We start from the raw sequence: 26014 nt of genomic DNA on the forward strand, positions 1-26014 counted from the left end.
GTAGAGGAGGGTGGGGGTAAGGGGGAGAGATCAACCAAAGGACTTTGTGTGCATGCATATAAGCCTAACCAGTGGACACAGACCCCAGGGAGATGAGGGCATGAGTAGTGTGTGGGGTGTCAGGGAGATGAGGGCATGAGTAGTGTGTGGGGTGTCAATAGGGGGATAAGAAATAAAAAAACTGGCCTTTCTTCTCTGAGGAGGGAGATAGGAAAGTGCCCATTCCCCAACACCACGAGGCCAGGATGGTCGGGACAAGGCCACCACCATCCCCTTCCACCATCTGTTCCTCTTTGCTGTGTGGGCCTCAACTGCTCGTGAAAGGGATCAAACCTCAGAAGCCTGTTCTCCTTCTTTGAAGCTGACAGCTTGATGCCTGTGGAAATGCAGTACTATTTCAGGATTTCATTTGAAAGAGGTTTCAAAAGAGTGAATTGAGGGCTCGGTTGAATTGCTTATTATGGCTCTTCTCCCGGCCCGAGTCTCAGTTGGTGAGCCCAAACACAGCATCTGTGGCTTTTGCACGTCATCCACAGGCAGGTGATTGTTCTAAATTAGCACCTGGCTCGTTTGGGAGAGCTGTAACTCTTCCTGAGCCTTCGCCCAAGACGCAAGCGGAACTCTCACAGCTTGTGCCTCTCCTATATTATCTATGTCTGAAATGATCCTCCAGGAAGTCTACCAGATAGATGATATGAGACCCGTTTATGGCAAGCATGTCTTAAGGACACCAAAAATAAAGGCTATGAAAATGCTACTAGGAAACCTGGGTGGCTGTGACTGCCCCCCATCCCCCCCAGACCCTCAGAGGCAAACAGGATAAAACAGGTTTTCCAGGGAAGATGGGGTATGAAATGGAAGGCTCTGGGGCACTGCAGGAGCTTGGGGGAAGGGGAGCATGATGCCCACACTGTTGCTGGGGTCTGCCCCACCAGTGCCAGTGTTTGGGGCATACTCCACCTTGTCTGCCTCTCTAATACTGCCCCCACCACACTAACGCATTGGTCATCTTTTCACACAGGCCTTCCTTGAGCCATGTCTCATTTATATTTATATGCCCACACTGGCACAGAGAAGCATTCTCAACACATGCTGATGAATAAAAGAAGGATCCAGTAATCTGAGGGGAATGGTTTTACATACTAACGTGAAAAGAGGGGGTACGGGGTGTGAAGGAGAGAGGAGGAGGAGAGGAGGAATGTGGATGTCCATGGGAGTAGAAGCTGAGAGCCTGGGGCCCTTTTCCCTCAGTAATTACTCTCTACCTCATAAAGGAAAGTACTGTGCGTTTGAAGAAATTAAAACAGAGGCATTGAGGTTCCCTATGTATGGTGCCAGTACACCGCCACATCCAGGTAGGCACACCAGGGCTTGTATTCTAGACGGTCTCTCCCAGGGACAACTGTGAAATATCCGGCTGGGACTGACAAGAGGCTCTTGACTCGGAAGCATCAAGAACTTCCCTCTGCTTCCAGAACAGCCATTAGTACTACACTTAGACTCTGAGGGGTGTCACACACAGCAATGCCCCCTCAAAGCAGCTAGAGCATTGGCTTTCTCCACCATCAAACTTTCAAGCAAATATCAATGACCACATTCCCATTTCAGAGGCAGAGTTACCACAAAACCAACCTATTACTCTCACCCAGCCAGAGTTCACCATATGACCACCAGTTGACTGCCCTTTCAAGTCCTTTATTCACAGAAACTGTTTGCCTGTTGTCCCTCCCATCCCAACCCCCAGGTTATTGGCAAAAGATTGACAAGACCCTGTTGGGTCAGGTCTTATCCTGGCTCCTCTAAAACCAAGGCCACTAGCCACACCTCCCTGAGAGTATTAAGATGGCAGTGCTTACATGAGAAGGGCTTGAGTCCCCAGCCCCCAGCCTGGCTTTATCATAATAGAGAGGCATTGCTTTTGTGGGAGCACACCACCATCAATTTCCATGACCTCTGGTGTTGCATACTCAACACCTGGCTCCCCCCAGAGAACAGGGGTAGGTACAGCTGGGGTGGGAGAGTGATGAGATGGGGCACAGGCCTTCCAGAGGGACTCTCTGCCCGCTTGAGCCCCCAAACAACAGCTGGCTTACCTAATAAGAACAGTTCACTCCGCTGCCACCATTCTGTTTGTTTTGCTAGATTCTGGAAAATGTGGGATTTTTTCAGAAAGCAGGAGAAACCCCTAATTCATGGCCAGTCAGGATAAACTCCTTGAAGACCATGAGCTAAAATTAATGAAGGCAGCCATGCCAATGAAACAAGAGGTCAAGAAAGAAAGAAAGCCATGAGAAAAAGCAAACTTCCCCAGAAAGAGTTGCTCTATTTAGAAAACAGTTCGATCCACAGACAGACTACCCCTTGTCAAGGTCTTCTTCTAATGCCGCTTCTTCAAAATAGACTCCCCCAGGCCATGGTATTTTGTGGAAGAGCCACACTCAAGGGGCCAAAGAGCTGCATGTGGCTCGGGAGCTGCAGTTTGCCGACCACTGTACTAGAAGGATCTTCAACATGTGCAGTAGCTCACCAAACCTATTTTGGTAACTCTCTATGAGAGCCAATTTAAGATGGATTTTTAGTTCATATTGCACTCAAAAGATACCAGTTTCCAATTCCTCCTTAGACTCCAGGAGAACAGATGCTATGACAAAATGTTCTAGCAAAATAGACCTGGACAATAATCCTATGCCACTCGAAGCAACAGGATTCCTGTTCTTTCTTTGGCTTGGACATATACTGTTTTCAGGTCACTGCCATTTCTGCCTTGCCAGTGTTTTTTGAAAAATATGTTTTTATTGATTTCAGAGAGAGGAAGGGAGAAGGAGAGAGATAGAAACATCAATGATGAGAGAGAATCATTAATCGGCTGCCTCCTGCACACCCCACACTGGGGATCGAGCCCACAACCCTGGCATATGCTCTGACTGGGAACCGAACTGTGACCTCCTGGTTCATAGGTTGACACTTAACCACTTAGCCACGCTGGCTGGGCTCTTCCAGTGTTTCTAATGGGACATGCTTTTGTGACAGCACAGGGGATCTTGGGCACAGAAGAGAGTTCCCAATGAGGCTAGGGGGCAAGTGACAGACTCACAGCACCAAGGCACTATTGCATCTGGCAGCCTGAATTGGGCAGCAATTCTTGCAAATGAGAAGCCACTGCCTTTGTTAGATAGGTCATTGTCCCATAAGCCCCGCTTGGAGCACTGTCGTAAAAGAAGTGGCAAATGCCTGTGGCTTGGTCTTTCTCCAGGGTGTCCATGGCGCCAATCGACATCTGTAGCAGGAAAAGGCAGAGTAAAGAATGAGCAGATTTTCCAGCCCTGTGATGACTCTGTGTGCTGCGGGCCCATGGCCCATGGAGTTCCAGGCCTGGGGAAGGAGAGCCTACAGTGCCCGGGGGAACATTGACCTCTGCTCCGGGCACTGCACTGGGTTCCCACATGCCCCAGTTCACTCTAATAAGTGGATGGCTTCTCCTAATACAGAGAAAGTGGTTTTATCTACCCAGGGCTATATATGCACAGGGGCAGTATTTGCACTAAAACCTATGCTGAAATGGACCAGTCCACTTCAAAGGTCTTTAAATTTCCCAAGTGGCCACTTTGCCACTTTTTAACCAAATAGTTGACATTTTCCACCAACTGTGATGACATTTTCTTTGGTCAAGAACATTCTTTCCTATTGGACTCAGAATTTCCAATCTTGATAAATGCCAGCCTAACTGGCTACCATGCCTCTGTCCCCACCTTGGCTGTGGATGAATGAACAGGCCCGGACACACCCACCTGGTCCTGCAGGAACAGCTGGTTGGCCATCTGCACGATCTGGTCCACGTGGATGATGCCCCCGATGCTATTCATCTCGGTGTCTGAGAGCAGCGTTAGCACCATGATGGCTTCTACCAGCAGCTGCCGGTACTCGGGTTGAGGCACACGGTTCAGCACTGACTCAACATGGACAGCGAACTTGATCTCCTGCGGAGTCATCTGCCAAAGGGTCCAGTCAGGGGGTCAGGAGTGAGACAGGACAGACATAGCCTGTCACCAACACTAACCTCAACACCCACTGGGTTGAGGTCTCTGCTCAAATGTTGCCTCCTTTTTGGTCATTGTCCTGATTCTGCCAGCAGGACCCCTCTGAAACAAGAGGCCGAGGCTTTGCTCTGGGAGGCAGTTGGCCTTATCCTAGCTTTATTTGCCTATAACCCACTGGCCTTGGACTTCTTGGGGTCAGGGACCGTTTCATATTTCTCATTCTTCTTCATCATTCTTATAGCATATGGCATGGTGCCTTGGGTAGGGTAAAAACTAAAAAAAAAAACAACGTTTTTAAAAGAATGAATAAGAGGAAAGAAACCAGGGACGATGACTGCTCTCAGCAGAGAGGGGTCAGAGGAGGCTGCATGTGGGTTTGATGAGTGTGGCATGCGGCTTTGCTCTTTTCTCTTAATAGGCTTTTATGGGGCAAATCTAAAGACCTTCACAGCCAGAAACGCTATTTCTGAGAGGAAGGATAAAAGGTGATGCTAATAAGTGTGGGAAAGAAACTTTGCAAAAATTGAGGGTAAGTAAGCCTGTCTATAAATGTAAGAAGCTTGAAAGAAGTATCAGTGGTCAGAGCACTGGGTAGAAATGTTTGGGTTTTTCCCATCATACCTCTCGTGTCGTTGAGGACGGGAGCACGTAACCATCGATGGACAGGCCATGGCACTGCAGGCAGAACACACACATCACATTTCAGTCCAATTCCAGCATGCGATTGATAAGTGTGCACACACATGCGCACACACGCAAGTTGCTTTGCCCTGAAAACCTGCATGAGGGCTGGAACACGCCAGACTGTCATTTATTTTTAGAGAGCTGTTCTCACTGCCCACAGGCTGTGTTTTCGAATGGAACAATCCTAGGGAACCAACAGGCATGTTTCAGATCTCCCACGAACAATGCCCCAGGAACTGCCAGGTCTTCATACACTTGGCTGAGAGGCCCCCATTGGTGCCATATAAAAGGAGACTTTCATTACTCCTGCTGGTGAAGTGATACTTCTGTGCCTTTGCAAGGCATCTATTTTTGAGATTTCTAAAATAAGCAGCAATCACATAAAAAACAAAACAAAACTCGAGCACATGCACAGACACTCACACGCACACCCATGTATATAAATATCAAGCGCCAACTCGATACAAAATGCTGTTTCTTCATAATAAGAGTGTCTTGGTATTGAGTCAGTGGAAGTCTAGATGGAAGTGTGTGATGCCCCAGGAAGAGTGAGGAGATTTTTCTAGGAACAGTTCGTACTAGTCTAATTGGCTGCCTTCCAAATCCCAGTGTCTTGGCCGGCAGCAAATGCCCACCCCTGTCCTTGGGGGGCTGAGGACAGAGTGGCTGCAAACACTAGTGCCTCCTGACGAGAGGCAGAGAATGGAGAACTAGAGGCCTGTGTGGGCTCTGAGGGCTCTCATACCACGTGGGGACCAGGAGCCCAGCTGCATAAGGACAGGAACCACTCTGACCGCCCCATGCCCGGCTCAGTAAGACAGACAGAGAGGCCAAAGGTATGTCCACAGAAATATCACAGCTGAGTGATGCTGTGGCTTTAGGAAGGAACTCGTAGGCACTCATTTGGGATGGCTTTTCTCTCCTCTCCTACTGTGAAATGAGCTATCAAAAATAGCTTCTGAAAAAAATCCATCCTGCCCATTGTTCCTGGTTTGCATAGAAGCTTTTTATTAAATTTCTTTTTCTATTGAGTTTATTGAGGTGACATTGGTTAATAAAAGATTTCACTTATCTGTGGGATCTAATTAACAAAATAAACTAACAAAGTAGAGACAGAGTCATGGATATAGAGAGCAGACTGCAGCCCTCATGGGGTTGGAGAGAGGGGCTGGGTGAGAAGGGTGAAGGGATTAAACAAAGAAAAAAAAACCCAGAAAGATTCATAGACACAGAGGACAGTATGGTGATTGCCAGAGGGAAGGGAAGGGGAGGTAGAAAAGGGTAAGGGGGGTAAATGCTGATGCATAGAAGCTTTTAACTGAGGCTTACTGCCCCTCCGGGCAGGAGGAAAGACAAGATCTACTGGGACCCATGGAGATACAAATGCTCTGGGGTATATGTAGAAGGGGGACAGAATGTGGGTACAGAGAGCAATGGCCATGGTTTCCCCCACGGACCCCTCCTTGGCCATAGGCATTTGGGCTGGGCTCTTCCGCACTCAGGTGCATGCAGTGCATGCTGTCTGTGGCTGTCCCCTTACCTCTGTTTCCGATGACTTAGCTCTGCTAAGATTTTTGCAGGCCACAGGAATAGAGAGCACTAAAGAGAGGGGTGTGAGGTCCCTGTCCTCCATGTGGAAGCCTAGGGTGTGTACAGCTTGTGCTTTAGGGAACCTGGGACCTGGAGTCAGACTGGAAGACCTCAGGACCCAACAGATGGGAACTGCCCAATCATGTCACTGACAGATGTGGATACTATGCCTGTCTGATCATGTAGGAGATTAAGGGATGGGGGTGGGCTGTTCTAGGTTATCTATGTCATGGTGTTTTCATCCAAAGCCTTCCCTGCCTTCTCTGGTTCTTATGTATCTTCTGACTTTTCTACATTCCCAATATGTCAAAGGGGACGGTCCCACACAACCTGGGCTGTCTCCTCATCTGACTTGCTGTGGTTCCAATCAGCAGTTCTCAACCATGGGTGGTTTGCTAATACAGAGGACAAATGGAGACATTTTTGGTTGTCACAACTGGGGAAGGGGGTGCTATTGACCTGGGATGCTGGTTAATATTCCACAATGGACAGAATAGCCCCCGCACAAAAAAAAGAATTCCCCAGGCCCAAGTGTCAGTGATGCCAAGATGGAAAAAGCCTGTTCTAGGCTGTGAGCATCCAAGGTCAAGGGCTATGTGTTCGCTTGTTCTGCAACCACGAGCTACTTGATGACACCAGTAGGTGAAGGGATTAAACAAAGAAAAAAAAAACCCAGAAAGATTCATAGACACAGAGGACAGTATGGTGATTGCCAGAGGGAAGGGAAGGGGAGGTAGAAAAGGGTAAAGGGGGGTAAATTTCACAAAGGGAATAAGGGCGGATTGGTCCATTTACCAGGGAGCGTGTGTCTCCCAGCCCCAAGGCCTGCGGAATTCATTATAGTGGCCAAGCTCACCTTCTGAAGGATCTTCCACACCTTCTGGTAGAATCCCACAGGCACCCTGTTGATGGCCCCATCCAGCCTTCTCCTGCGCAGCCACTGGCCCTGTCGCTCCCCCCAGCCAATGTGATGCCCTCCTGAGTCTGACGATGATGTGCCAGTGGGCGAAGGTGGGGTGCTGGACCTCTGCAAGACAGTGCGTGGCCTTCAGAAGCCTCATAGCTGGCGCTGCAAGACAACTCGGTGAATCAAAACACCAGCTCACCACTTGCCCATGGAGTAGACTCTTTCCCACACCGGTTTGGTTAGTGAACCTGTTTGGTGCACAAGGACCCCAACCTGACAGGGAGGCCAAACAGCTGACAGTGTGGGCTCTGGGATCAGCTGCGAATCCCAGCTCAGCACTAGCTGTGGCAACTCCTGACCCAGACACTGGCTCCAGGTCTTGACCTCCTCTACACCTTGGGACACAGTTGGACTGTCCTGCAACACTCACTGAATGAAAATACACAAAACCCCATGAATACGCATGGCTAAGTGCCCACAGGGGCCCTTGGAGTAGGTGAGACCACCCACCCAGAGGTAATGCAGCCCAGGGAGACAAATGCCAAAGTGCCCACTTCTGCAGTGCCACAGAGAACTGATCACCTCCCTGTAACATGGGGTGAGAATGTGGTGTGTGGGGGAGGCTTTGGAGCCAAAACCAAAAAGAAAAGGCTAGGGATCCCCATTTAGTAGCGAGGACCCCAGGGAGTATTGTATGTGCATCTGTCCTTTTCAATCTGCTCTCAGCCTGCTCTCAGAACAGCGCTTTATCCTAATTTGGGGCAATGGCTGCCTCTGCGCCAGGAAGATATGCTTTGCTGAAGCAGAGGGAAAGGTGTCATATCCTGCCCACCTCCCTGCCTGAGGCTAGACTTATTCTGGCCTCTTCGAGGGATGTGCTGGGGCAGGGCCTGCCCATGACCTCAGAGGTGGCTCTGAGATGCTCCCATTGGGGATCCGGAGACCAGGCCTGAATGTGGTGACCCCCAGCAGCAGATGGGGTGAAGCCACACTGTGCTCCCTTCCCGCAAGCAAGGCTCTGGGCCTGCCTTCTTCTCATGGATGGATTCTAAGCACATGGTCTCCAGGTTGGAAAGGGTTAACCTACATCCTTGCCATTATCTTTGCTCTGGACTACCTGGCATTTTCACTTCTCAGGGCACAACATTAAATTGAAAGGTTTAAAAATGAAATCCAAATGTTAAGCATGCTACTAGGGCAGGAGGCAGGAGTGTTCTCTGTGGACTCATTCTGACTTCATGGGATCTTATTTTGAAAAGGCTGTTAGGCTGGGCTCTTCCATTGGGCTCATTACTGCAATTTAAATACGGCAACAATTAGATACAAATAAAAGTAATTACAGCCGCACTCATCAATGACTCAGCTGGTTTCCTCCTTTTCATTTCAGGACGAAGCTTAAGCCTCGCCTCAGCGATTCCCACACTTCCTAGTCCTCCACTTTATGTGAGGCCTCATGCCAAGCAGAGCATTCTGAGCACACAGTGCTAATGAGCACATGTGGACAATGGTTCCCCACCATGGCACCGGGGAGAGGTACAAAACCATTGCCTCCAAGGTTCCAGAAGCTCCTGGACAAACAAAGCTCACTTCAAGAACTTCTCAAAAAAAAGAACTGCTCGGCTTTCTAGACTCTATTCCTAATGACGGTCAAATGAAAACATTGAACGCTATTTAAATCTTCAGGAATGAGGGATGAGGTGGGGGGCATGAGAAGGTCAACAGGAGGATTAACACATCACAAACAAGGGGACAAGGGTCAGGACGCATGGTTTACCATAGACTTGAAGCAATGCGAGGTGCTGGATGAGGCCTGGCTCACAGAAAAGAGCTACAAGACAAAGAGAGTCCATTCAGTCACGTGACGTGATACCAAAGGATGCAAGCAGAAAGGAGGGACATAGAACAGTGTGGGAAATATCCTCAGAAAGAAGGTGCAGAGGATGCAGGTGGACAGACGATCTCATTCAGCACCAGGCAAACAGCCTTGGTCAGGCAGGCAGATCTGGGCTCTGAGCGGTGAACTTGGGGAATGCTCTTTCTCTCAGTATGAAATGGTACCACTCAGATGGGGAGGGTCCCTCATCAAGTTAGGACCCAATTTATTCCCAAAGTCACAGCCATGAAAAGCTCATCTTTTATGTTAAGAGTTGTGAAAATCTACAGAGAGCAACAAAATACCCAGAAAGAGCATTTAGCATCTGGCACCTACTGGCATTCAATAGATATTTGTTAAATGAACAGATAAAACCAGGCTGTATTTCCTCACCTAAACATCTAGAATGCACCCTTCATATTTCCTGTCATACACATGTGCACCCACGCGTGGTGTTCTTGCAAAAATGAACAGACATTTCAAATGCCATGGCAGCTATTAAATTTTGAATAGAGAAAATGTTTCCTTGATGGAAGTGGCCAAATACAAAACTTGTACTTGGCTGACTGACTCTAAAGCCATAAAAATAAATAAAAAAACACCCCACACACACAAAGGTGATCATTGTGTCCCCATAATATACGAGGACATTACATGGAGACAGAAGAAACCACACATATTCCCCAGGAAGGTGCCAGGGGGATGTGGGTAACTAGAGGGATGGTGCCACCGAGTGGCTGGCAAAAGGAACATGTTTTGGAAAGTCTTGGAAAGAGCATACATGTCAATGAGACAGCACAGTGTTTGTCATTATATGATTCCTGTATATTCTCTGTCATGGAGACATTAAATCATTAAAAAGGTGACTCCAATTTTCTGGAGGAAGGAGGAGGAAGCATGGTGATATAAAAGAACGGTTCCCTTACATTTTTTCCCGTTCAGGGTTAAATCCCCCCAGGCAATTTGGGAATAGGAATATGGTATACTTTCTACTGATATACTCAATGGCCACATTTTACTTTTTCCTATTTATTTCCCTTTTATTTAACAGACACCTCTGATGGAGCAAAGCCCAGAACCATCTCTTTCACAGAGTATCCTACAAAACCCAAGAGCTGAATAAATGGACTTTGCTTAAAGGCCGGAGCAAGGCCATGTCTCCTGCTTTCAAGTCCAGCACTCTGTCTGCCCCCAGGGCTGCCTGCCACATCTGTGGAGTTACCTCCACCCACTCCTGACCCTTCTCTAAACGTTCAGACTCTCTGTATTCATAGCCTTGCTTTCCACATTCGAGCCAGAAAGAACACGAAGCACGCACAGCAAAGGGCGAAACAAGACAAAGATGTTTCACCTGTCCATCGGTACTAAATCGCCTAGTCATCTGAAAGTAAAAATACATCAGGAATTAAATATTTGGAATCAAGGGTGCCCTGCTACTTCTATCACCCTCTAGACAACCCAGGGAAGTTCTGTCCCGAATGCGGGGTAAATGACCCATTATTGTCACCTGGACTCTATCTAGTGGGTCATCATTTAAAGTGCAGAAGAAAACCCGAGTGCATTTCATGGTCAGAAGGACACTATTTTCTACTGTAGATCATGGTCACGTCCTAGCACAGCACCAGCACATTAAGACTGAAAAGCTGTTGACTGGTCATTCTGTGAGGTCAGTCCAGAAGGAATTTATTGTGGATTAAATAAAGGTGAGCAAAGAAAACAGACGCTTGTGACTGGTGGAAAATACAGGTATCACCAGCATTCCATTCTATTTCTAGATCCCTCTGGGTATTTCATTTGAAGGGTGCGTTTGATGGAGAGATGATGCAGTTACTTTTTCCACATCTCTATTTTTTGAGTGGCTTTGGCCCACTCAAAAGAGCGAGTCTCAGCAACCGAGGCAAACATGGAGAAGGGTGTTTTCTGGAATGTTCACGTAACATATGAAAGTTAAGGGTGAGCATGTGTGAGAAGCTCTGGGATATCTGGGTACGGGGTATATTCAGATTCCAGGAGAGAAGGAATCTCATCCTCTCAAAGAGCAGGCTGCACCCTACTTGCCCTGGGTTTCTATTATTTTCCGAAATGAGCCCACGTAGGAAAACCACTTCTCTCCTGGCACTGTCGCAAGCTCTTCTTACCTGTTTCATCTCACTTCTTAGCCTGCTGATGCCACTCCTCTCAGTTTTGGTGACTCCTGTATGTCCCACCTCATGGATAGAGATGGCAGGGCTGGATGTACAAGAATGGATAGGTCGCACTGGAGGGGAAACACACATGGTTCTTAGAAACTATATAGCATTCACGCTGAGTAAGGAATATGTGCAATGTACTTATTTGTATCCACATCTCTCTCCCCCACTACTTGACTATAAACTCCATCAAAGAGACTTCATCTGCCCTCCTGGCTCAATATGTGTTCAAGTGAGTGGGTGAGAGTGAACATCACATAAGCAGTATGCAGAAAGCACTGGTTGGTCATAATATCCTTCATGAATTGGATATTTTATTTATTCTTATTTTTTATTTTTTAATATATTTTATTGATTTTTTTACAGAGAGGAAGGGAGAGAGCTAGAGGGCTAGAAACATCGATGAGAGAGAAGCATCTACCAGCTGCCTCCGGCACCCCAACCCCTCCCACTGGGGTTGTGCCCGCAACCAAGGTACATGCCCTTGACTGGAATTGAACCTGGGAACTTTCAGTCCACAGGCTGATGCTCTATCCACTGAGCAAAACCGGTTTCGGCATGAATTGGACATTTTAAAAGTAACTTCTTTACTTCTCTAAAAGCACACCTTCCTTGTAGAAAACAGACCACCCATTTAAGGGGCCTTTGGGCTGGAGAGGGAAGTCTTGGGAGAACAAGCCAAACCAAGGGCTGTTGGGAGCCATCAGAGTTGAGACAAGCAACTCCGTCTTAAGAAAATACAACTCCATCTTAGAATTAAGTTTCTTCTAGCAGAAGTTATGCGGTGCCCTGCGGGTTTGGCCAGAAGCTAAAGATTAACCTGCCGCTTAGCACATCTTGCTCCGGGAGGATCTTTGCAACATCCCCTTCCTGATCCTCCCCCATAGCTAGCCGGGCCTTGGAATGTTACACCTTGGAATGTCACACCGCCCTGACAGTTAGCCTATCCTGTGTTGCCAGATACCTTACCACCTTGTCACTCAGTGCCTAAACCAACTATACACTGTCAAAGACCCCGCTGCATAGGCAACCCTGCCCCCCTTTGTTCCTGCTGTATATATACTGCCATTTCAAAAATAAAGTTTGAGGCTTGATCAGAACTTTGTCTTGCCTCCATTTCTCCGTGCCCCTGTCCCTTCTTTTCATCCTCCACAGGTCCTCCCTCTCCCCACGTTGCTGTGCCCCGTGGGTCGGGGCAAAGGGCTAGAGGCAGAGATTCGGCCGGCATAGCCTCTTTTCTGCAGGCCCAGTTCAAAGGTCTCTTCCTTAGGCAGCATTCCCTGCACGCCCAGCCTTCCCAACAAACTTACCACTGAAGCCATGCAGTGGAGGGCACTGCCCAGGGGAGTAGAGGCAACCAAGGAGCCAGGTGCACCAACATTTAAAGGACAGCAGAGAGGAAGGGACCCACAAAGGAAACAATGATTAGCTGGAGAGGGAGGAGGGACATGAGGAAAGAAACCAAAAGGGTCTGGGAAGCTCCAGTGGGACCTGTATGGGGTGAGCATCAGCTGGAAATACTTCACTCAGACATCTCAGGACTGAATCAAAATCCTAAGACCATTTGAGTTTTGTCATTTATAAAAACTGAGCCATTAAAAAGTACAATTAACCAATGATGTTAGAAAAGGACAGGGCCTCTTCTGGCCTTGCTTGCAATTAGACATATTTATGACATTACTCGGTGCCTAGTTTTGTAAGCATCCATAGTTTTATATCCGATAACAAAATTTTCCTAATTATCTGTGTCAAAGCATGTATATTATTTTGATGAGCCGAACACATTCAATATTTATCTTGTACATTTACATTTCAAGGATCAGGCGTTGAAAGAACGGAAAATTACTTTTGGAAAAGCATCTCGAGCATGCCTTCTTCAGGAAAGGAGAAAAGCCACCAAAACCCCATCCGAAAGCACAATGTGGTCTTTGTTAGCTGGCTGGCGCGCACTCTGGGGGGAAATATTAAGTACCCAATGTCCTTCTTATTAAATAGAAAGAATGACAACCCACGCTGCATTTCTTTGGCTTGATTAAATAAATTCACAAATGTGTCTGCAAATCATTTCGCTCTATTATGAGGAGAAATGATAATTGCTTCAATTACAATTAGAGAGCATTTGAGAACAGTATTCCACCAGGACTTGGGTGATTATATTTCCTAACACTGCAAACAGGGTGTGGGGATAGATAAAAATGGAACGGGCCGTCCGGGGAGGAATCAAAGTCACTCAGCAAGAAGGCATTGTGAGGTTGCAAAGGGGTCTTCTCTGAGCCCCATAGAGGGGACTAGGATCTGCTTGAGGACACTTCTTCTTTTTTTTTTTTTTTAGTATATTTTATTGATTTTTTACAGAGAGGAAGAGAGAGGGATAGAGAGTTAGAAACATCGATGAGAGAGAATAATCAATCAGCTGCCTCTTGCACCACCCCTACTGGGGATGTGCCCACAACCAAGGTACATTCCTCTGACCAGAATTGAACCTGGGACCTTTCAGTCCTCAGGCTGATGCTCAATCCATTGAGCCAAACCAGTTTCGGTTGCTTGAGGACACTTCTGTCCAAACCAAAGGTGGGGCCCTCAGGCGTTCAGAAAAGACAGGCATTTCACCCTGATTAACTCACCCCTCCTAACACGTGTGCACAGTGACAGTACATGGACCTGACAGGAGGAGGAAGGCAGCAGACCAAGGTGCAGAGGTGTGTTCACCACATCCGTGCGGGACCAGGGCCGTCCCAGCAAGCCTACGAGGGTCACTAAGCCCGACAAGCCGGGACCTTGTCCCTGGGACTTTGTCCATCTCGGTAAAGTAGGAACATTACCCTTATGCATTATGCCCTACATTGCAATTACTGATGTCAGGTTGTATATCAATGAAGCCATTTCAGGCAATGCTGAATGCATCCATCAGGCCCTCTCTGCTCTCCTCCCCACAGAGGTAAGATGAGCATTTACTTACTGCTTCTCTCAACGCCAAATTCCTTTCCACTTAGAATATGATGCAGGAGATTTTTCATATCAAAAGGGCTGAGGTTCATTAAACTTTCAGAAGCTTCTTCTCCTAAAAACAAACATTTGGTAAGTATCTCGGACACAAGGCTGGTGGTAAGTGAAGGCAGAGTTGGTTGGGCCTTGGGGTGACAAAGGATGCTGTGGCAGCTTTCCCTACTCAGGATTACCTCTCTACTGCTGGAGGGCTGAAATGTACTGCTCCTTGGTGATTCTAAATGCTGCTGTTTAAGTTATGTATTTTCCTGTCACAGGCATATTTTCACACTGTAATGATCCTGCTATTAGAATGTGTCTTGCGATTCATTCACAGATTTCAGTTGGTAGGATTTGTCCCAGCAGAGGTGTTATTAAATAGGTGATGACCTCACTGCAAGGAGCTACAGTGAGGAACTCAGATGTCAGGAGCAGGACAGAAGATTCTAATGCCTCTTTCCCTGACAAGAAATTCAACAGGATGGCCTGGTGGAAGTTCCGTCTAAACTAGAGAACCAGGTGAAGCAATAGCATGTGCAAAGGCACAAAAGTTTGGGTTCCAGAGTGCTTGCGCGGGGTTCCCCTGGACTGACCACAGGAGCCTCCCGAGGGCCCGCCCACTCTTTGTACCTGAACAGTTCAGGCTCCTCGCCAGCTCCGTGGCCATCACCTGAATGATCAGTCCGACCCGGAGCCGGAGCATCTCCACGAAGAGGCTGGGCTGAGCCCGGACGTACATGGCCAAGTAGACCACAATCTCCTGCCACAGACACACATGGACACGGCGTTTCAGAAAGCAGGTGGTGGCGGAGGCCTGGAGAAGGCTGCAGCCCTGCCCATCCCCCCTCCTCCAGCCAGCGGACCTGTGTGAGGACAGCGATACTAATGTCCTGCCCGCTGGCTTCATAGATGAGTTTTGTGAGCTCCTCCGGGGGAAGAGGCCTAGGAAAGAGTGTCAAGACACAAACACCGTGAAAGATACCTAAGAGGTGTCTCCTCGCCCTCTGTGGAAGGCCCTTATTTTCCTGCTAGGAGCTCCAGAGTGACGGTGTCTTTAAGGAGACCCTCTTTCTGAGTGGCGGATGGCACTGATGTTTTACCGTGGCCCCCACAAACCCAAGGCCCCCAGGCTGAAGACTTACGCAGAGATGATCTTCTCCCGAGGCTCTGGCGGCAGGCCCACTGTGAGCTGCGTCTGGTGGGACAGCAGGTCTGTGCAGGCCTACTCATTGAGGGAAATGGGTGAGGGAGGAAGGGAGTAAGGAAGAGAGGGAGAGGAGGAAGTGAGCAAATTCAAAGGGGAAGGGTATACTAACAAGATCATAACTTTTTGCCTTTACAAAATGTATGACACATGTTGCCATTTATTTGAAAAATTCACTCCTAGATCCCAGACTGAGCAACCCAGGCAGGGCTGCATCCCTGTGACCTTTCTGTGACCTTTGTGCTCCCAATATGTGGCCCCAGGCTGGCTCTGCAGGCCCTGTTGGTGGATATTTAACGCCCAGCTACTGCAGCCAATACATTGGATTCACTGATATGCTACAAGGGGTTGGGCCATTGTGAGTCCTGAAATACCAATGTGAAGAGTTAATGACCATATTATAGCCTTAAATTGTCAGTTTCCCCATCATTCACATATAATAAACGCCACCTCCCTACCATATCACTGAACTGTAATGTCTTAGAAAGCAGTTCTGGATTTTGCAGGGCCAGAAGGTTAAAGAGATTAATGATGATTATAGCGTGGTTGTACAGAAATAAGAGAGCTCTGTTTAAGAGGATGCCAGGCCACAGAGCATTTTTGTTTTACTTCTCGGCAAACCTCTTTCTGCAGCTAAGAAGGAACAAAATGAATCAACTTCCATTTCATTTCCTCTGCTCGCCTTCCAAGAAGCAGTGGGAGATCGGGAGAGGAGAGCCCACTCCACCCGTATATTAAATAACTTGTTTCCTTTACAAATAAGAGGTGCTTGCCTCAAGCTTTCAAAAAAAAAAAAAAAAAAAGGGAAGAGGGCATGGGGCTAGAAAAGACAGACCAACAGCCAGCGCAGTGGCTCTGACCTCGGCCAGGACCTCCACTTTCTTCCTGAGCAGGCCAGAGATGTAGCGGATCAAACCCCACTCCTGGTTCAGGCCAGCTTTCCCGTAGAGCTCACTGAGGAGGTTTTGAACTGTGACTCCATGCTGTCCGGAGAGATTTGTGTCCCAGCTGGGGCCCCTGTTGAGAGAAAACCCTAGAAGTGTGGCCCACAACGTTTATGGTCCTCATTCTCTTGCAGCGGAGCTCCAGTGGCAGGGAGGGGGGATGAGTCACCGCACACTCTGCCAATGCTCGGGGCCCTCCTACTGCCTCAAAGTCTCGGGATTGGGTTGAGTCTTACCAATGCATCCCTCTGTCCACTGGAAACAGAAGCCTAACATCGGGAAACAGTGAGATCCTGGCTTCACCTAGCCTCCTCATCCTGAGAAGCCAGCATGAATAGGCAGTAAAGGGGATAGAAGTCTGTTGGCAGTGATCCTGGGTAATTTGGGTAATATATTCATGACCCAGCTTGTTGGAAGGCCAAAAAGACCAAGACAGAATCAAGGAGATGGGGGAAAGCTCGGATTAGCAAAGACCAGAAACTTACTTTATCACATACAGAATGTACAGAATGTCTGCTTGGTCCTGTAGGTTTGAACAGTCTTTCAGCTGCTCGACCAGCTTCTCACAGTCCATATCGCCATGACCATCTCTGGGCCACTGGAAGTCACCTTCGGGGACCGGACCCTACGAAAACCAAAAAGCAGGGGAGAAGAACTGAGCATGCACACTTTCAGATCCGAAGTGACACATCAAGCTGGTCTTGGAACTCTGTCACCATACTCCAGGTTTTCAGTAAATCTTTTGTAGCTTTTTATGTATGTGTTTTGCTATTTTTGATCAGTGAATCACTGCATTAGTCAATGTTTGCAAGACACGGGACTGAACAGGTTAAAATATGGATGAGTTTTATTTATACCAAGTTCAAAAACAGCAAAACTAACCCCGGGTGTTAGAACTTATGCTATCCAAAGTTACCTTTGGAGTGGAGAGGTGGAAGCCACTGGAAAAGTACAAAGAGTGGTCATTTACCTGTGTCTACTGGTGTGGTGATAATTCAGTGAGCTTGTATACTTACACTCTGCACACTCTTCTATATATGTAATACTCAATAAATAATTTTTTTAAAAACAAATGCAAAAAGTATGTGAGTTTTAAACAACCTAAAACTGAGGTTAGGTTAAAATATTCTCCAATAGATACTGAATCTCTCTATTCATGTGGGATAAAATCAAAGGAGATTTCTGGGTAAAATAACAGATTATGGGAACCAGTGGGAAACACCCTGAGATTTATTCCCCTGAGGAGTCTTTTCTGATTTTGTACCCCATCCTGCATGTTGCCAGCCTTGGCTGGCTGGCACAGACAGGACAGGGCTAGGTAGTGAGCTAGCTTATTTCCTGCAGTGTAACATAGATTCTGATGAGTGGGAAAAAAGTCAGTAGCATTTTCATACATGCAGAAAATCAAAGTTTGCATCAAATTCAATGTGCATACTGACACAAAGCAGATTTTAGACAACTGAGTTGGTTCATATGGAAAAGCAGAACTTCTAATCCTAAAAGTTCTGAATATCAAGAAATATGCTTTCTTTTGAGTTCAACCATGTAAAAGATTTCTTGGGATTACACCAACATCAAGGAATATTACATTTGTTAGCAAAGTGATTCTAAATTTTACCTGTTTTAGGAGTGGATGAGGAGAATCAACAAGATTCAGCGATTTACGGTGTGTATTTAGAGCTTTAGTTGGCAAAGTCATAGGAACAACTGGAAAACCAAAGAATAAAGAGCATTCTTTTGAGGAGGAGGAAAGAGAAAATACTTCTTTGAAGAGGTACAGTAGTAGTTACTCCTCATTCAATACAAAACAATTTAAAAAAGTGATTACTTAATTAGTTTTACTTCAACAACAATTTATCATGTAGCTACATCATGTGCTGGAAACACATGAGCAGGACATTGATCTTGCTTTAAGGAGTAAAATTTCACTTTTGCCTCCTGGAATTCAGGGGGAAATTACATAGCGTTTTAGGACTGGACTGAGCCTTAGAAATGATTAAGCCCAATTTCTTTTTCTTTCAGATGAAAAAAACTGAGAATCAGAGAGGGTAGGTCATTTGTACAAGGTCACTGGTCTTCTCATAATCAAGGTGTCTGGGCTTCCTACAAAATATGTGTTTCACTTTGCCACTGCCAGGCATTAAGATATATGTTTTCCAACTACCTTTGGATGTTATCATTAAAGGTTTATTAAAAATAAATTTAAAATAGTGAAATGAAAAAATTCCTAGGTATGATTGACCTGGTGGAAATTTATATTAAGAGGCCATTGGAAAGTATAAAAAGGAAGCAAGGCAAATTAAAAGATAGGGCAACTATTAGCTTTAGAAAAAAAAGTAAAAAACAATATAATTATAGTATACTATAATGCTCAGTTGAGAATAATATTTGCATACAAACAATAAAATAAAGAGTGAGTATTGATTTAACTTAGTTTTAATACATCTATATCTGACTGCTAGGGAAAGTGAAGCAGAGGGAGAGGTGGTGATTTAAGACACCCAAAACCTCACCCCATAAGAGAAAGTCAACAGATACTGAATAAAGTCAATGCATCAAAAGACAGCAGTACATACACATTATTTTAGAATTAACTTAGAAATGTGGAGCTATATAAATGCCAGAAGAAATAAATAAGAGTTGAATGTGGTTGCCTCGAAGAAGGACTGGGGACAGTAGAGAGGGGAGGGGTGAGGGAGAAAACATCTGTATTTTGTTGTCTCTCTGGAGTCTTTGACTTTGATTAAAAATGTATTTGAACAGGCAGAAAAGAGTTAATAACATACATGGAATTTCCAAACCCTTTGCTTTTGCCATCACGGAAAGTATATCCCGTGTGGAGTGGATAGCACTGAAAACATGGGTGTCTTCTGAAGTCTTCTTACGAAGAGAGGGCAGGTAGCATTTCAAGGATGTGCTCTGCAGGAGATTGTTGATATACTGGTCAAGTTCATCCTGGCTTTCTGCAATTGGACAGGCAAGCAAAAGAGCCAATGAAAACAAGCTACAGAAATATCCTAAAGGCATCATAGTGATTTTCCTCACACAGCACTAGGTAAATTTAGTGGAAGATATTTACACCCTTCTCCAAGTGAGGAGATTTATACATATAAAGCTACTGTTTGAAAAAAACAACTCTATCCTAGGAAAAGATAGTGTACATATGAGAGCATTACAACATGAACTGAATATGTAAGGCACCCTGAGGGCCAGCAGCTGACACCTGCTTTTTATTTTAATTTGTCATGAGTGAGCTAAGCGTTATGGAATCCCCAGCCCCAATCCCAAGTACTATCCCAAAGTAAAAAGCAGGTCACTTCAACCCCAAAACCTATTCAGTTTGAGAAATGTTATGCACGTAGGATTTCAGCTCTCATATCCAACCAAACCTAGATCATTCTGCCATTCCTTTGAAAATTCAAGCCCTGGGTTTTTGTCTTTAGAATACTGTATATTTTGTGAAGAGTCCTCATGCCTGAAACTCTTTGTCACTCTAGGTTTTAAAAAGCCCCGCTGTAGTTGAGGTTTTGAAAGTGGCATTGTATTCGTTTTAATGCCTACAAGTTTCCAAAGCCTTTTTTGTCAAGTTAATGAACAATCATTTTCTGTGTTTGTGTCTTAGGGCAATTCTACCACTATGCTAAGGTTTCATTAAGTTCAATGAACAGCCTGCAAAGGCATTCCTAGCTATACCTCGATTGTAAGACTCTTCGAAATATCCTCCCAAATCTGAATCGCTATCAGGACTGATGCTCCCTTCGTTGGAATCATCATCAAATAACTTTTCCTCACAGTCTGGATCCAGGAAGGTCAGATACGTGTAGAAAGACGTGGTGAGAAATTCCGAAAGGCTCCCTAATTTTACTCTGCCAAGGAGACACTATGTTAGAGATATAGGTGCACATGGACAAACTTCCACTAATGAATCATGGAAATACTTTTCAAGAATCAGATAGCACTTCTGCCAGGATCAATAAATATGTCGTTCTGCAGCAGTCAGCCAAGCAATTCAAATGAAAATTCAATAGCAAGAATAAAGTGGAAGTACACAGCATATTAACAGCCAAAATGAATCACGCTGATTTCTTATACCTGAGCCCAATACAAACAGAAATAAATTTTACTGAACCAACCAAAGTTTTACAAAACATACTGAACAAAAAAAGAAGAAAAAAACAAAAACATATTGAGCGAATCACTTTTAACCAGAACCAAACTTTTGGAGGTGTTTCCCCCCCCCCCCCCCCTCAGTGACTGGACCAGAACAAAACTATAAGAAATGATTCTCTGGTTGTACTTGTGCCATCATTTGAGTCCCTACCATGCAATGGGGTCACTCAGGGGCAGATGGCACGTCTCAGAGCCCAAGTTCTGTCTAGAACAGTGGTTCTCAACCTTTCTAATGCCGAGGCCCTTTAATACAGTTCCTCATGTTGTGGTGACCCCAACCATAAAATTATTTTCATTGCTATTTCATAACTAATTTTGCTACTATTATGAATCGTAATGTTAATATCTGTGTTTTCCAGCGGTCTTAGGCTCTACAGCAGCAGTTCTCAACCTGTGTGTTGTGACCCACAGGTTGAGAACCGCTAGCAGGGTCACCTAAGACCATCGGAAAACACAGAGATTTACATTACGATTCATAACAGTAGCAAAATTACAGTTATGAAGCAGCAACAAAAATAATTTTATGGTGGGGGTCACCACAGCATGAGGAACTGTATTAACGGGTCGCAGCATTAGGAAGGTTGAGAATCACTGGTCTAAAAGGAATGTGAGGGGTGGGCCAGCCCCAAACCAGAGTAAGTGCTCAGAGTGCCCTAGTGTATTACCAGGCTAGGAAAAGGTCCACTGAAAACTGAGAGATGGCTTTGCCAGTGTGGGATCCCGCTACAAAGGCACCACCCTCAGGTTCGGGGTATAGCGGGGTGTCCACACTACAAAAAGAAAACCTCTTCTGTGTGCTTCTTAAAAATGTTACATCTGGCCGGGACCGGTTTGGCTCAGTGGATAGAGCGTGGGCCTGCGGACTGAGGGGTCCCAGGTTCGATTCTGGTCAAGGGCATGTACATTGGTTGCGGGCACATCCCCAGTGGGGGGTATGCAAGAGGCAGCTGGTCGATGTTTCTCTCTCATTGACGTTTCTAACTCTCTGTCCCTCTCAATTCCTCTCTGTGTAAAATCAATAAAATATTTAAAAAAAAAGTTACATCTGGAGGCAGTAAGATGCCTTGGAGCTACTAGCATCAGATTATGACTTTAAGGAATAAATGAAAGCAGTGATGCAAATGAATTCATAGGTGGTTGAGCTTCAATGGGCAAATGGACTACATCATAAACAAGGCCTGCGGACAAGACTTCTCTTGATAAAGTAATAACTTTCCCCCCAGAGCCCTGGAGTCAGTTCAGGTGATGGTTTTGTCCTGAGGTTGGGGAATGGGACTGGTGAGGTAGACCAGGAAAAAAGACAATGGAAAGTTTCCCTCTGAGTAAGTTGAAAGATGTCAGGTCAAAGGTCGAAAGGCAGTCATTTGATAGCAAGCTACCCCAGTTGGTTCCAGGAAGTGGAGACCAGCATCTAGGGTGAGTTCAGCTTTTACAAGACCCTCAGCCACAAAGGAAAAAGCAAAATGAGATTCAGTTGTAACTGCTGTGGACGAAAAGGGACCACGTGCTAACTTGAAAAGCTCAGGGAAGGCCTGTGTGGCAACCTTGCAAATTCGGAGGAAGGTCTGAAATTAAAGCATTTGAACTAAAAGTTTATGTCAGGTAGTCCTGTCCTAGACTAGAATCTTGCCTAACAAAGGTCAATCTTTACCTTAACAGCCTGTCTATTGTCTTTTGCATCTATGATAACATACCTTTATAAAGTCAGGGTAACTTCCCCTTTTTTTCTGGCCCCTCTGGGCACAACCAATGCACCAGAGCAGATACTACACACCCTCTCATTGTTATTTTTATCATGTGGTTGATTAGTAACTATCCTGTACCCCATTTTACTTTTTACCCAGTCCCAGAGATTTCCCTCTTCTGCTTTCTCCTGCCTCCTTAATCTATTACCAATGAATTTCATATAACCCACTTACATCTTCTCTTTGGATTGTAATGCATAAAATAAGGTGCAAAACTGCCATTCTCTGGAGCTTTATCTCATGATGTTGAGATTTGGCTTCCTGGCAATTGCCATATTTCGGTTCAAATAAACTCCCAAAAATTCTTTACAGGTTTGAATGTTTCTTATGTTGAAAGAACTCAGTAGGAAAGGTAGGCATTCCTGTTTGGTTCCCTGGTTCTCTGAATCATTGTACTCTGTAAATGGGAGGTTCTCTCAATTCCTAGAAGCCTTCCGCCAGCTCCCCATGGGATTAGGGCCTGGTTTCTGGATTCACACAGAGCTTCTGCACCCATTTGTCTTGTGCGCTGGCTCTCTGAGGTGACTGCTCCTTCTTTCTAAAGTGGGAATACAGCCCATGTGACGAAGTGAAAATTAAATGTGGCAATGAGTACCAAGCGACAGAGAACACATTGCAAGTGCTCCATTAACTACAGCGTTCTTTTGACAATGATTATATTTCAATTAATATATAATTTTGAAAAACAGTTAATTATGGGCATATAGTATTTTCTCCCGGTTAAGATGCTGCACACCACGTGGTAACTTATTCAGACGGGAGGTAAAATGGATGAATGTGGGTGCCAACTGCAGGTATGGCACTAGTGCTGGAAATGTAGACGGCAAAATGTTGTGGACGGACTCACTGACACTCCTGAGAGAAGCCAGGAGCAGCTCAGAGTGAGAGTCCCTTCAAGTCTAGAGCAAAACTTGCAGTGGGTCTGTGAGCAGACGTACCAAGCCCAGCACAGTGACTCAACCTTGAAGACATCAGGCTGCGTGAAATGAGCCAGTCACAAAGACAGAAATACAGTGGTGCCTCGCATAAAGAACGCCTCGCACAGCGAACGCTGCACACAACGAACTTCATTTCATGATTCATACAATGAACTTCGTTTCACACAACGAAGTGGCCCGAGCTTCCAGGACCGCTTTGCCCCAGCTTCCACGACTGCTTCGCCCGAGCTTCTACGATCGCTGCCGATGTATTGCATCCTTCCGCGCAGGCACTGCAGGCAGTCGTTAGTCACTGCGCTTAACTTAAGCACGTATCGCGGCAATCGTTCTTCATTACGAATTAAATCACGCACGTATCACGGCAGTTGTCCTTTTAAGTTAAACTCAATATTTTTTTTATATAATTTTTTTTTTTAAAATTATGTTTTTAGATGTATCTAAATAAAAATAATAACAAAAAATTTATCTTTTTTATGTCATCTTAGCATATTTTATGCTACAGAACGAATTATTTTTTTTAACATGTATTGTTATGGGAAAACACGTTTCACATAACGAACTTTTCGCATAACAAACTTGCTCCTGGAACGAATTAAGTTCGTTGTGTGAGGCACCACTGTACTGGATGAGCCCACTTGCTACCAAGAGACCGGAAATAGAATGGTGGTTCCCAGGGGCTGGGGCAGGGGAAAAGGGAGAGCTGTTTAATGAGCACAGAAGTTCAGTTTTACAAGATGAAGAGTTCTAGAGGTTGGTTACATAACACTGTGGCCCATGCGCAGAAGTTGGTTTTTGGCTCTCAAAAGAAATTTCAATCGTTGTACTGTTGATATTTGGCTCTGTTGACTGATGAGTTTGCCGACCACTGGTCTAGGCATATTCAGGTGCTCTGCACTGAGGGCCGCTAAGGAATTTGTAAAGTTCTGTGAATCATTCTTCAGGTGATTGCACACTCAAGTCAATTCAAGAAGCATTTACTGAGCAACTACTAGATCTTAGGCACTTGGTCTTTTCTTTCATGTCTTTTACTAGAAACAGCACAGAATTCCATACATGCATTCCAGGAATGCCACTTCAGAGAATTGATATGTTTACCTCTTTTTGCCCCAGGCCTCCTGGTGTCCACAAAACCTTCACAAACACCCACTGAATGCTGCTTTAGAGATTATTTCAGTTTCACATGGGTCACTGGAGTCAATAAGTTTTAACTTCCTTCTTACCCAAAAGCACCACGCTTCTATGTTTAACAATTGACATGAAAAATGGGAGAAGGGAAGCAAAAGGACGTTAAGAAAGTTACTTTTTTTTTAAAAAAAAATCATAAATTACCTAGCTCCTCCAAAATATCCATCCTCTAGTTTTCTAATTGTAGAAAGAACTGCAGGATGAATGTCTGAGCCATCATTTGCTAAGGGGGAAAGAGGAAAAGATTAGTTAAGTTTACTTCATCTGGGAATTCTTTGTGGCAGGGAGAAGCATGCACTGAAATGTTTTCATCAACACAACCTAATTAAATACCTATGTCATAGAAGAGTCCTGAGCTAAGAGACTGAACTGCTGAAAAACCCCTTCAATACTTAGCTCTGTCCACAGGAGCCATTTTAAACACTGGGACAAGGGCCCAACCCAACAGTGGGATGTGATTCAGGCAGAGCAAGTTCATGGAGTTACTGAGCATGGTGTGGGAGATCGGGAAGGTGAGCGTGGGTCTGCCCGTCATCCGCCAGCAGGTGCACAAGTAAGCCAGCTCAATCCTCAGCATCTCCACGATCATCTCGTTGTCCAGGGCCAGATAGAAGTGATGCTGGTCGGTAAACTGCAAGTCAGAGCGGGCCCAGTAAGCGGTTGTCCTTCATTTCCCTCGACATGACCCCAGCTGTCATTCACGGCAGCGCTAATCCTCGTGCCATGTTTCCAGAGAAACAGCTCAATCCTGGTTATAATCCACCTATCAGGGGGCTCTCAGACAAATCGACCTGTCCCCTGCACGGGAGCTGTGGAAGGGAAAGTTGCACGGCTAAATCTATTTACAACTCCTCAGATGCGGACATAAGCACCAGGCCCAATATCACTGTCTCCTAAAGGAAATCAATAACTCCCTAATTCTTACTCCTCCAGGGCTGCTGGGCTCAGAGTTGCTTTCCAAGTGAGGGCACCGAGAGCAACCGAGATGTGGGAATTATGATTACCTGATGGATGGCCTGGCTAATGTGAACTAAAGGCACTGTGCCCTGATGTCGATGAAAATCAAATTGGTCTTCCGGCCTCTGGACCAGTCTATGCTCAGTTCATGCTCTGGTCTGCAATGTGTTGGGAACAGAAATAACTCACAAGATTGAAGTGAGCAGTGTGGGTTAGGGTGAAAAAGAGCAATGGGGCCACTGACCCCTGACTATGTGCCTAGGTAGCGGGGGCGCTGTGCTCCATGTTGACAAAGTGGTACCACAGTTGGTCTTTCTAGCTGCCCAAATGGATGGAAAACGTTTGGTTTGGGTTCCAGAGGACAAGTTTTTGTTTTGTTTTGTTTTTGAAACAAAAACTCTGAAAGTTCCATAATCAGTATATTCAGGATCCCATCAAGGGGGTTGGGGCCTGAAAATCAGATTGGCTGTGTGTTACAGAGGGTCTGAACACAACTTAAGCAAGGTGAGGGACTCTTGTCATTAGGGGCACAAGGGCTATGAGGCAAGTGATATGTTACTAGCAAATTTATAAAGTGGTGTGAATTTCACTACTAATGACTGGAAG

General features: G+C 45.7%; 1 protein-coding gene across 4 annotated transcripts in view; it reads right to left on the minus strand.

The window, feature by feature from the left end:
- Window positions 1–1739: 1739 nt before the first annotated feature.
- Window positions 1740–26014, minus strand: part of PHKA2 (phosphorylase kinase regulatory subunit alpha 2) — a 59342-nt gene continuing 35067 nt past the window's right edge. For 2 of the 4 annotated variants that reach the window (XM_036439710.2, XM_045582306.1), the window contains 18 exons: window positions 24938–25082; window positions 24596–24674; window positions 20107–20279; window positions 19200–19376; window positions 18032–18120; window positions 16899–17038; window positions 16330–16486; window positions 15408–15487; window positions 15129–15207; window positions 14896–15025; window positions 14240–14341; window positions 11230–11348; window positions 10443–10472; window positions 8993–9046; window positions 7168–7338; window positions 4659–4712; window positions 3789–3989; window positions 1740–3277 (listed from right to left, as the gene is read on the minus strand). In XM_036439710.2, coding sequence (XP_036295603.1) covers window positions 3107–3277; window positions 3789–3989; window positions 4659–4712; window positions 7168–7338; window positions 8993–9046; window positions 10443–10472; window positions 11230–11348; window positions 14240–14341; window positions 14896–15025; window positions 15129–15207; window positions 15408–15487; window positions 16330–16486; window positions 16899–17038; window positions 18032–18120; window positions 19200–19376; window positions 20107–20279; window positions 24596–24674; window positions 24938–25082 — 2151 coding nt within the window. In that variant the 3' untranslated portion in view covers window positions 1740–3106. The remainder of the gene's footprint in view (window positions 3278–3788; window positions 3990–4658; window positions 4713–7167; window positions 7339–8992; window positions 9047–10442; window positions 10473–11229; window positions 11349–14239; window positions 14342–14895; window positions 15026–15128; window positions 15208–15407; window positions 15488–16329; window positions 16487–16898; window positions 17039–18031; window positions 18121–19199; window positions 19377–20106; window positions 20280–24595; window positions 24675–24937; window positions 25083–26014) is intronic. The other 2 variants (XM_045582303.1, XM_045582305.1) reach the window with 2 other exon arrangements.

Source organism: Pipistrellus kuhlii, unplaced genomic scaffold (genome assembly GCF_014108245.1).
Source record: "Pipistrellus kuhlii isolate mPipKuh1 unplaced genomic scaffold, mPipKuh1.p scaffold_m20_p_16, whole genome shotgun sequence".
NCBI lineage: Eukaryota > Metazoa > Chordata > Mammalia > Chiroptera > Vespertilionidae > Pipistrellus > Pipistrellus kuhlii.